Consider the following 12,296-nt stretch of genomic DNA (forward strand, 5'->3'; position numbering starts at 1 on the left):
CAATGTATACAATTCATAAAAAAAGAAAAAAAAAAAAAAGAAAAAAAAAAACGGCATTGCAGTGGTTGATTTTCCTAAGATTTTCCATACATAATGTTTCTAATCTTATCCTGTAATAGCATAATACATTATAACAGATTTTGATTTAGATTGTTTATGACATTTTTGTACTTTTAAATTTAGGAAAAAGAAAAACAAGAAAATCCAGGCAAAACAAGTAAATGTCAGCTTCAATTCAACATATCCTCAGGTAAAATGACTAGTAATCAATAGGATAATCAATATGGATACGGAGTGGAGAGAAGTAAGGCCTGAAGCCCATCACTGTCATCTTGAAATGTATTGGCTTCTTAAAAGAAAAGATATGTGTACGCTCCCATCGCAGATCCCCAAATACAGAGTTTTATTTCTTATTTTAAGATAGAGAAAGGAACGGACTGATTCGATTGTCTTCACCCACTGTCCTAAAATGATATATAACTTATTTGCTTTTTGGATTTGTGATAATGCACAAGTATAGCTGGTGTTTTCATAAACTTAGATTTAAAAAGGAATTACCTGATTTTTGGTTCTGTGAATGTAAGAAAGGGACAGCAAAGTTAGTCCAGTTACTAATATACTTCACATACCTGTTTTTGGTGGCTGGTATCAAATTATTTGTCTTTTTTCCTGAGAAGTTCATTTTTTGTAGCCTATGAAATCAGTGTTGTCTCAGACCTTTCCCAGCTTCCTGTGCTGCCCGAGACAATACATCACAAGTCAGGTGCTGCAAGGGGGGTTGGCTTCTTCATCTGTTGTGTGTGAAGCCAGCCCCCTGATGACATTACTGGCACATGTGTGTGCATTCATCGTCACACAGATCCACAGATTGTGGGTCAGGTGATGTCAGGAAAATAATGTGATCAAAGGGAGCATGGCTGTGCTGTAATGGGTGGGGAAAATTACATGTGGGAGGGAAATAAGTCCCCTCCCAACTTGAAATAAAGAATCTTGGGGATTGTAGTCTGAGGGAGGCCACAGAAACAAGCCAGCAACATGATCGGGGACACAGGACACGGCCATTTACCACAAGCACAGATCCTTGGAAAGCATATCCATTACGGTATGGCACTTAATTTCTAAAGTCAACTAATGTTGAATACCCCTTTCATTCAGACTTATATCCCTGTCCTCCCTTTGATTTCATGTCACTAAACCATAATTTTGGTTGTTCATGATATCTACTTTGTACATGACTGTTTCTTTACATAGCTTGGAAAATTCCAGAAAATGATCTAATAAAAAGAGGCTAACTGATTGGTGCAAAAAAATGTAAATAAATCAAAGAACAGCAACAAATGGCCTCCTTGTGAAGATGCTGAAGGAAATAGGTACAAAAATATATATAATTATAATAAATGATGTCATATATTGATGTGACCTCAAGGCTACTCAGCAAGTAAGAAGCCACTGTTCCAAAGACGCCATAAGAAATACAGGTTACAATTTATAACTGCACATGAGGGCAAATATTTTACAATGTGGAATAATGTCCTTTGATCTGATAAAACAAAAATGAAACTGTGTGGCCATGCAGACCATTGTCTTGTGTGTAGGAATATGAAGCATACTAGCAAACTAAAGAACATTATCCCAACTGTGAAGCACAGAGATGGCAGCATCATGTTATGGGGGTACTTTGCTGCAGATAGGACTTGTGTAGTTCACAAAATGAATGGCATTTTGAGGAAAATTATGTGAAGGGAAAGGTAGTGAAGTGGCCATCACAAAGGCCTGAGCTTAGTCTCAGATAAAATTTATAGACGGAACTGAAAAAAATTCTGGGAGCAAGAAGACCTACGAATTTGAGGTCTGTGTTCAGGTCCAGAGCACTCCAGATCAGGATTCATTTAAATAACTCTGCTTTATTCAGCTTTTTCAACTTAAAATAACTTTGGTTTATTCTGCGTTCCCTCAATATTGAATAGTCTACCTGTCCCAAGGCTAAAAACACCCCACAGCATAATGCTGCCACCACCATCCTTCAATATAGGGACGATATTGGGCAGGTAATTTGCACATGATGCTTAGAATTGAGGCCAAAAAGTTCAATCATGGTTTCATCAGACTAGGCAATCTGGTCTTTTTAGGTGATTTTTTTTCTTATACTTTTCAGGCAGGCTTTCATTTTTTCTTTTACTGTTTATCATTCTTACCAAGGCCCTTCTCCCTGATTACTTACTTCTCCAGCTCTGTGCCTTTACAATAATCAAAAGAAAAAGGAGGCACAGGAGCTAAATTTCCAGTGTCACTGAAAAGGCTCTGAATACTTGTGTCCATAAAATTCTATTGAATTTCAATGAAAAATTTAGTTTTTTGCACAAGGCCTAAAAATAACAAAATGTGAAAAAAGTGAAAGAATCTGGCAGGCTTTACAAGTAGATCACTGATATTATTGATCAGTACTATGTCAACAAATGACTGCTTTTAATAGTCCCCTTTAGGGAACTTAAAGGGGTTATCCACCATGAGGTGATTTTAGTACGTACCTGGCAGACAGTAATGGACATGCTTAGGAAGCATCTGCGCTTGTCTTGGGGCTAAATGGCTATGTCATGAGATTACCATAACACTGTGGCTAGCTTTTTGTGAACTTGTATTTCCTGTTTGACTTATGTGTTTTTGACTACAAATCCCACTATGCCATTTTCCTTCCTCTCGCACATCAGCCACCCCACCCATTGAAACAAAAGACCTGTGGTTTCCCACAAAGCGATCCCTCCACCCATTGAACCAGACAGGCTCCCTGTCATCAGCTGACTAGTGAGTCAGGTCTCGGCCGCATTGGAAGCTGGGAAAAACCTGACACAACAGTAATTTTGTATGCTGGTAAAAATAAATAGTGGGGTGAAAATCACAGAAGAATTGTGAGAAAACCGTCACACACAGGTACAGACACTATATTATGAACTAGACTAACTTCACAGCCCCTGTAGCATAGTAAAAAAAAAAAAAAATCCTGGAATTCCCCTTTAAAGAGAATCCTTCATAAGTGTCACCCACACTAACCTGTTGGTTCAGACTTGTAGTGCGGGTGACACTGATGAAAATAATACTTCCCATGGGTATATCCGTGGTCCCGTTCACCCTTTATCCCCCTCATTCAGACAGCAGGCTTGGTCAACAGGCTGCGATCCAGAAGCATGCTAATGTCTCCCGGGTGCTGCTTCCTCAAGCCTGCCTGTAGTCCGGTGGAATGAGGGAACAGCAGTGACCTCAGCGTGCTCCAGGAGCGTCTTCCGTGCACCAAGCCTGCCATCAAAGTAAGGAGAATAATGGCCAGCCCATGGTGAGTATTATTTTTATCAGTGTAACCCCTACTACAAGCCTGTACTAACAGGTTAGTGTGGATAATAGTGATAATAGATTATTTTTTTTATTTTATTTAAAGAATAAGATATGTTTTTAACCCCTTAAGGACCAGGCCATTTTACACCTTAGGACCGGAGCGTTTTTTGAACATCTGACCACTGTCACTTTAAACATTAATAACTCTGGAATGCTTTTACCTTTCATTCTGATTCCTAGATTGTTTTTTCGTGACATATTCTACTTTATGTTATTGGTAAAATTTTATCGATACTTGCATCGTTTCTTAGTGAAAAATTTCAAAATTTGCTGAAAAAATTGAAAATTTTGCATTTTTCTAAATTTGAAGCTCTCTGCTTGTAAGGAAAATGGATATTTCAAATAAAAAAAAAATTATTCACAAATACAATATGTCTACTTTATGTTTGCATCATAAAATTGACGTGTTTTTACTTTTGGAAGACACCAGAGGGCTTCAAAGTTCAGCAGCAATTTTCCAATTTTTCACAAAATTTTCAAACTCACTATTTTTCAGGGACCAGTTCAGGTTTGAAGTGGATTTGAAGGGTCTTCATATTAGAAATACCCCACAAATGACCCCATTATAATGACCCCAGTATTCAAAATGACATTCAGTCAGCGTTTTAACCCTTTAGGTGTTTCACAGGAATAGCAGCAAAGTGAAGGAGAAAATTCACCATCTTCATTTTTTACACTCGCATGTTATTGTAGACCCAACTTTTGAATTTTTACAAGGGGTAAAAAGAGAAAATTTATACGGATGTTTGTAGCCCAATTTCTCTCGAGTAAGCACATACCTCATATGTCTATGTAAAGTGTTCAGCGGGCGCAGTAGAGGGCTCAGAAGCGAAGGAGCGACAAGGGAATTTTGGAGAGTACGTTTTTGTGAAATGGTTTTTGGGGGGCATGTTGCATTTAGGAAGCCCCTATGGTACCAGAACAGCAAAAAATCCCCACATGGCATACCATTTTGGAAACTAGACCCCTTGGGGAACGTAACAAGTGGTAAAGTGAGCCTTAATACCCCACAGGGGTTTCACGACTTTTGCATATGTAAAAAAATATATATATATTTTCACTAAAATGTGTGTTTCCCCCCCAAATTTCACATTTTTGCCAGGGTTAATAGCAGAAAATACCCCCCAAAATTTGTAACCCCATCTCTTCTGAGTATGAAGGTACCTCATAAGTGGACCTGAAGTGCACTACGGGCGAACTACAATGCTCAGAAGAGAAGGAGTCATATTTGGCTTTTGGAGAGCAAATTTTGCTCGGGGGGCATGTCGCATTTAGGAAGCCCCTATGGTGCCAGGACAGCAAAATAACCCCCACATGGCATACCATTTTGGAAACTAGACCCCTTGAGGAACATAACAAGGGGTACAATGAGCATTTACCCCCCACTGGTGTCTGTCAGAACTTTGGAACAGTGGGCTGTACAAAATTTTTAATTTGCACAGCCCACTGTTCCAAACATCTGTCAGACACCAGTGGGGGGTAAATTCTCACTGCACCCCTCATTACATTCCGTGAGGGGTGTAGTTTCCGAAATGGGGTCACATGTGTTTTTTTTTTTTTTTTTTTGCGTTTGTCAAAACCGCTGTAACAATCAGCCACCCCTGTGCAAATCACCTCAAATGTACATGGTGCACTCTCCCTTCTGGGCCTTGTTGTGCGCCCCCAGAGAACTTTGCGCCCACTTATGGGGTATCTCCGTAGTCGGGAGAAATTGCATTACAAATTTTGGGGGGCGTTTTTCCCTTTTACCTCTTGTCAAAATGAACAGTATAGGGCAACACCAGCGTGTTAGTGTAAAAAAATTATTTTTTTTACACTAACATGCTGTTGTAGACCCCAACTTCACCTTTTCATAAGGGGTTAAAGGAGAAAAAGCCCCCCAAAATTTGTAACACAATTTCTCCAGAGTACGGCGATACCCCATATGTGACCCTATTATGCTGCCTTGAAATACGACAGGGCTCCAAAGTAAGAGCGCCATGCGTATTTGAGGCCTGAATTAGGGATTTGCATAGGGGTGGACATAGGGGTATTCTACGCCAGTGATTCCCAAACAGGGTGCCTCCAGCAATACTGGGAGTTGTTGTTTTGCAACAGCTGGAGGCTCCATTTTGGAAACAGTGGCGTACCGGACGTTTTTCATTTTTATTGGGAGGGGGGCTGTGTAGGGGTATGTGTATATGTAGTGTTTTTTACTTTTTATTTTATTTTGTGGTAGTGTAGTGTAGTGTTTTTAGGGTACAGTCACACGGGCTGGGGGATTACAGCGAGTTCCCGCTGCGAGTTTGAGCTGCCGCGCAAAATTTGCTGCATCGCAAACTTGCAGCCTGATACTCACTGCAAGCCCCCTGCCCTGCGGACTTCAAGGGGCCGGGCAGGACGGGAGGAAGTAACCGCCCCCCCCCTTGCGATTGGTTGGTTAGTTAACCGACGGATCGCAGGGGATCGGAGGAGGTGGCAGGCTTGCCACCTTGCTCCTAGTCTTCAGCATGGTCCTGGCTGTCTGTGACAGCCGGGATCATGCGAAATTACCGGGCGGTCGGGTCCCAGAGACCCGATCAGCCCGGTATCGCCGCAGATCGCAAGGGCGATTTCCCTTGCGATTTGCGGCGATCGCCGACATGGGGGGCCTACATGGCCCCCCTCGGCGTTTGCCCTGGATGCCTGCTGAAGGATTTCAGCAGGCATCCAGTTCCGATCTCTGCCCGGCGAGCGTCAGAGACCGGAAATACAACAGGACGTTCTCTAACGTCCTTGGGCATTAAAGCCCAGGTAGTGAGGACGTTAGAGAATGTCCTATGTCCTTCCCCAATAAAATGTAAATCGCCCCCTTTCCCCGTTTACAAAAAAATGGGGAAACTCCCCCCCAAACATACGTATATACATATATAAAAACACAGATCACAGCACAAAAAATTAGCCCTCATGCAGCCCCATATACAGAAAAATAAGCAATTTATAGGGGTCACAATAGTTATTTACTTATTTTCCTTTCTTCCTTTTTTTCTTCTTCTTTTATTAAGTAGCACAATAGAAAAGCATGTATTCATTTAATCGTATTGACCCACAGAATAAAGCAAACACGTCAGTTCTACCATAAAGTGAAAACTAAACCCCCCCAAAATTTGCTAAATTGCGGTTTTCTTTTTAATTCCCCCCCCCCACATACACACAAATAAAAAAAATTTGGACTCGTCCTAAATTTTTATGGTCAAATGAAAGGTGTCATTTCAAAGTACAAGAACAAAAACAAAAGAGTAATGTCTCCTAAAAAAAGAGAAGGAAAAAAAACATAACACAAAAATGAAAAGTGTCCTCAAGGGGTTAAGAATGAGTTTAGGCTACTAAATAGAATGTCAGAGAGTCCACACTTTTCTGCTTGATCTGAGCAAATGTTTTTCATGTGCTTTTTTTTCCCTAACACTTTTTTTTTTTTCTTCAGCTTCAACTAGACACTGGTGATGGAGAGCACGTGTATGCCAATTTTGTATCCAATACATCATTCTCAAGATCATGGACTTAGAAGTGGAGCCTATAAATTAGGATCATGTAATGGGAGGCAACAAGACAGCTATAAACAAAATTCCTACTTTATAGGAAGATGACTTATTATTGTATCTATGATTAGAAGGAATGTTTAAAATATTGGAAAAACATTTTTAGAGTTTGGGATTGTGATAAAAAATGAACCTATACTCTGTATACTCCAATACCTGTTTTAGCCCTCACTGCGCCCAGTGCTGCGGCCTTGGTTCTATCTTTTGGCTAGGTTTACTATATGCTTTTTTACCCATGTCACCACTGAAGCCAATCAGTGGGCTCAGTGGTATTTGGCTGCTTCAGTACAGTATGCTTATGTTTTGCATAAACAATGTAACCTAGGGGTGGGTGGGCATCTAGTTAGTAAACCATACATATGTTCAAAAGGTTTTGTGGTCTCCAAATGGTTCCTGATCATGCACTCCTTAATATTTATATTTCAACACCAAGAAGGAAATGTTGTGGAATTAGGTAAAACACAGGATCAGAGATATGTTTAAGGACACCTCCAGAGATGCAGTCCCACACTCTCATCACAGTTTGGCATGGAGAAATGGCGGTCAGGTTTCTATGGCAACTGTACAACACCCAGTGAGTTTGGTGCATTAGTAGACTCTTCCATGGAACTTCTTGGGCATTATACAGTACCTTGCCAACCCAACTGGCCAGTGTCAGCTTTGTCTCTCCACGCTGAACTGTGCAGAGCGCTTGGGACCTTGTCTCTAGGGTTATGCTTTAGCTATATGCAAATGCTGAAAAAATAAAAACAAGATACTAAAAACATCTCAATTTTTTCAGTAGATTATGATCGTAGCACAAAAATTCCAGCACATACACACCCTGGAATGTTATCAGTGAGGGAATTAATGGTTGTACGAGGAATGTTCTACCATGCTCAATGCTCTTGGATATGCGAATCATCACCACCTGCAGACTTGTCTCCCATCTAGCACATCTCGAGGAAGTTAAATGAAATGGAAGCTGGATATTTTCCTGCAACTTCCTCAAAGAACAACACGAAAGCTAGTCAGTGTGGGAAGCCGCAGAAACAAATTCTATCTACTTTGGTCGCTTTTAATGTGTTGTGCCTATACTCGCACAACACAGTCACGTGAGTGTGTTTTCCACATATTGTTAAAGCCCCCTCCTGATACCAGGATTCCACACAAGGGAGTGCTCCTCTGATTTTTGCTTGTATCTAGCACATCTGGGACGCCATTGGTCGGAAATCATGGAGCTGGCAGAGGTGAACCTTAATGATTTGCATTCCCAAGTGCAGCATTGCAGAACATTTCACAGACAACCATTTCTAACCTCATTGATAGCATGCTATGGTGTTGTAATGCATGCACTTCTGAATGAGGTGCTCATTCTCAGTACTGAGATGTTTTGTATATTTTGTTTCCTTTTTTTTAATCATTTGCATATCAATGTTTAGTAATGTACAGTAGCTTTGGCTTATTTTTTGGTTGACCAACAACCCCCAAACATGTGAAATGAACACTTAGGCTTGACATCATGTTTTGGTATGAATGTATTTGTGACCATCTGATTCCCACTTTGCTTCCACGTACTGTATGTACTGGGGCAAATATTAAAGATAAACCTGGCAGGTCCCTGGGCTTCTCCCTTCACCAAGGCTGTTAATCAGGCCAGTCTGGACGGGAGGGCATGGCAAGTTTGACTGTGAGATGCTGCATCCTCTCTACTGTAACTGGTCATGTCATACCCCATTTTTTTTTTAAGCTCTTTGCTGCATCCAACAGAGCTGAGGAAAACAGATTAGGAACTGCCCTCCTCACATGCAAGGTCCTGGGATCAACGAGTGTCCCTGGGGACTTGACTGTTTCTGTTTAACTTTTTTTCTCTTTGGATGTATTTTCTTTTGGAATATGCTCTATATGGAGGAGATTTATCATTGTTATCTTTAGAAAGTCATTTATTTTTCCTTTGGATTTCCTTATGTGCAACATATATATGATACTATGGTGGGGTTTGATAAATTTGGACAAACAACAATAAATCACTTCAGAACACCATTTTGCATGATTCCTCCTCAACTTTTTGAAAGTGCTCTCTAAAGCCAGTTATGCAAGTCAGGTCTGGACTGGTGTAGATTTGCAGTGTTTTGGAGGGCTTTGCGACTTTTTGTGCAACATTTGTACTTGAGAAATCCATTACTACTTCAAAGTGAAAACAGAAATTGACTTTAAATTGAATTTCTTACTGTGCAAAGTCACAAAAAAAAAAAAAGTGCTTTGGCGCACATGTGACATTTCATGCACCAAATATAAGCAAGAAAAAAAAGCTCTAAAAGACCGATAAATGTTCCCCTATATATCTACTTTATGTCTGCAGTCAAAAGTTTTTGTTAATTTATAAGCCACCTTGGAAGCTGGGTCACTTTGATACTTTTTTATATTTCATGTATGTCCTTTTTTAAATTTCATAATAATAATTACTACACATCCATCCTAAGTACTTTGTTTTCTCTTTTTTGGTTTTTAATATCATTGTATGTGCCGGGCATTGTTTAACTTTTCTGATTGGTTGATTTTACTTTATATGCATGACAACCCTTTATTTATGACAATATACATTCTATACCAAGGCAGGCTAATATATCACTGATGGCCTGGAGAAAGCTGACCAACCTCCTTTTTGGGCACTGATGGGCATTGTACTGGTTTTCATTTAAAGGGGTACTCCGCTGCCCTGTGTCGGAAGCTCTGCTCGCAGCGTCCGGAAGTTTATTATTCCGAACGCTGTGTGCGGGCTTCCGTGTTCAAGGCCGCCCCTCGTGACGCCACGCCCGCCCCCTCAGCGAAAGTCTATGGGAAGTGGGCGTGACGGCCATCGCGCCCCCTTCCCATAGACTTTCGCTGAGGGGGCAGGCGTTACGTCACGAGGGGCGGCCCTGAACACGGAAGCCCGCACACAGCGTTCGGAACAATAAACTTCCGGACGCTGCGAGCGGAGCTTCCGACACAGAGCAGCGGAGTACCCCTTTTAAGGGAATTCTTAAAACTCTTTGGAGAAGATAGCACGTTAAATTATATTTAACATACATGTGCCTTTAGGTGCTATATGGTGGTCACAATTTCTGTTCCATTGCAGCTTAATCTATTACTTTTCTGTTGTAAATTCTATGGGGGACATTTATCAATGTTTGCTTATGTATTCCTTTTTTTAGCAATTTTTTTTCTTACAAATTTTTTTTGCTTATGTGCAATTTATTTATCAACTGGTTTCCGCCTGTTGATACATTTCTTTCACGTAAGCAAATTTTTTTTTTGCTTTGGTAGAGGCTTTTTCTGCTCCATGTCTGAGCTGGAGTAAATTTAGTAGGTTTTTTCATGCAATGTGACTTTTTTGCGACTTTCGCACTTGATAAATCTCTGACCACTCCAAGTCAAAAATCCCTTTTTGCTTTGGTAAGCAAGTTTCCTTTTTTTTGCTTAGGGCACTGAACAATCAAAAAGTCACACAAAAAATAGAGCAGCCGCACTTACGACTTTTTTGTGACAATTTTAGGCAAAAAAAAAAAACTACTAAATGCTTTGATAAATGTCCCCCAATAATGATTTGTGCAATGAATGCTACTCATGGTTGGAGACCTACTTCCTATAACCTGCTTCTTTAAAGAAGTTCCTGAATCCTGAATAGTCTGGATCTTGCAAAGTTTTTTGCAAGATCCAGACTATTCACCTAAATTTCTCATGAGAAGCACCACTAGACAACTCAGTGGTATAGAGAGAGGACACATATAATGCAATAGGTTTAAGGGTTGATTTGTATGTTTTGGCTTGGCTAAGTTAGAGAAAAACAGACAGCAGGGTCCCAAGAACTAAACTGAATATAAAGGTAGATGGTACTGGTGACTCTTTTTATAAAACTTCTTACTAGGTCAAAAGGGGTTCAACCGTTCAGTAGATATTCATGTTGCAAATATGGTAATTTGGGGTAATGGAGGCGGCTTCGGCTATATGTTCAATACTTTGCCCCGCCCACTTCTGTGATAATTCCACCTCATTCTGACTAACTCTGCTCTCTCTATAAATTTTCATCCTGTCTTCTTCAGCATGTCTGTAAAGGGCGCAGAGTTATCAGCAGAAGGGGCAGAGTTATTGTCAATCATAACCTATGTTACACTGAGCGCTCCGGGTCCCCGCTCCTCCCCGGAGCGCTCACGGCGTTCTCCTGTTCGCAGCGCCCCGGTCAGACCCGCTGACCGGGTGCGCTGCGATAATGTCCCCAGCCGGGATGCGATTCGCGATGCGGGATGCGTCCGCTCGCGGTGCGCATCCCGACCCGCTTACCAGACTCGTTCCCCGTCTGTGCTGTCCCGGCGCGCGCGGCCCCGCTCCCTAGGGCGCGTGTGCGCCGGGTCTTTGCGATTTAAAGGGCCGGTGCACCACTGATTGGCGCATGGGTTTTAATTAGTGTCTTCACCTGTGCACTTCCCTATAATACCTCACTTCCCCTGCACTTCCTTGCCGGATCTTGTTGCCATTGTGCCAGTGAAAGCGTTCCTTGTGTGTTCCTAGCCTGTGTTCCAGACCTCTTGCCGTTGCTCCTGACTACGATCCTTGCTGCCTGCCCTGACCTTCTGCTATGTCCGACCCTGCTCTTGTCTAATCCCTTGTACTGCGCCTATCTCAGCAGTCAGAGAGGTTGAGCCGTTGCCGGTGGATGCGACCTGGTTGCTACCGCCGCTGCAAGTCCATCCCGCTTTGCGGCGGGTCTGGCGAATACCAGTAGCAACTTAGAACCGGTCCACCGACACGGTCCACGCCAATCCCTCTCTGACACAGAGGATCCACCTCCAGCCTGCCGAATCCTGACAACCTATACAGCCACCGCCTCTTTTGTACATTAAAAAAAATACAGTGTTCCCTCAAGTTACAATATTAATTGGTTCCAGGATGACCATTGTATGTTGAGACCATAACTCTATGGAAACCTGGTAATTGGTTTTGAAGCCACCAATATGTCATCCAAAAATAGCAAAAAGTGAAAAATAAGTTGATAACTAATATAGATAAAGCAAATCCTTACATATAAAAGTAAAATAGAGCTGCTGGATACAGTAAATCACTGTCTATGTAAAGGACAGAAGCTTCTTCAGGGTCCTGTTCAGTACACGCAATGTCCTAAAAACGTAACACTGAGTCGCCCTCACCTGTTGTCTAAAGGAGCAGCTAACTGTGGTATAGGTTAAGAGAAGTACAGAACATGTAGTATGACCCTGTACTGTAGGGAGGCGCTACCAGACAGGAATTCAGTTTATACACTTCAGTAATACAGGTGTTTTACCAGTGAATGCCCATTCTTATTGGTCAGATCTTTCAGCCATTGACACATTTCGC

The 12,296-nt window shown here is 41.6% G+C and overlaps 1 protein-coding gene across 8 annotated transcripts in view; it reads left to right on the forward strand.

Annotated features, from left to right (window-relative positions):
• The window catches only part of LOC130273931 (CD226 antigen-like), a 122,642-nt gene extending 113,457 nt beyond the window's left edge, over positions 1-9,185 (forward strand). For all 8 annotated transcript variants that reach the window (XM_056521467.1, XM_056521471.1, XM_056521463.1 and 5 more), the window contains 2 exons: positions 184-250; positions 6,830-9,185. In XM_056521467.1, the coding sequence (XP_056377442.1) occupies positions 184-250; positions 6,830-6,910 (148 nt within the window). In that variant the 3' untranslated portion in view covers positions 6,911-9,185. The remainder of the gene's footprint in view (positions 1-183; positions 251-6,829) is intronic.
• Positions 9,186-12,296: the final 3,111 nt, after the last annotated feature.

Source organism: Hyla sarda, chromosome 5 (genome assembly GCF_029499605.1).
Source record: "Hyla sarda isolate aHylSar1 chromosome 5, aHylSar1.hap1, whole genome shotgun sequence".
Classification (NCBI taxonomy): Eukaryota; Metazoa; Chordata; class Amphibia; order Anura; family Hylidae; genus Hyla; species Hyla sarda.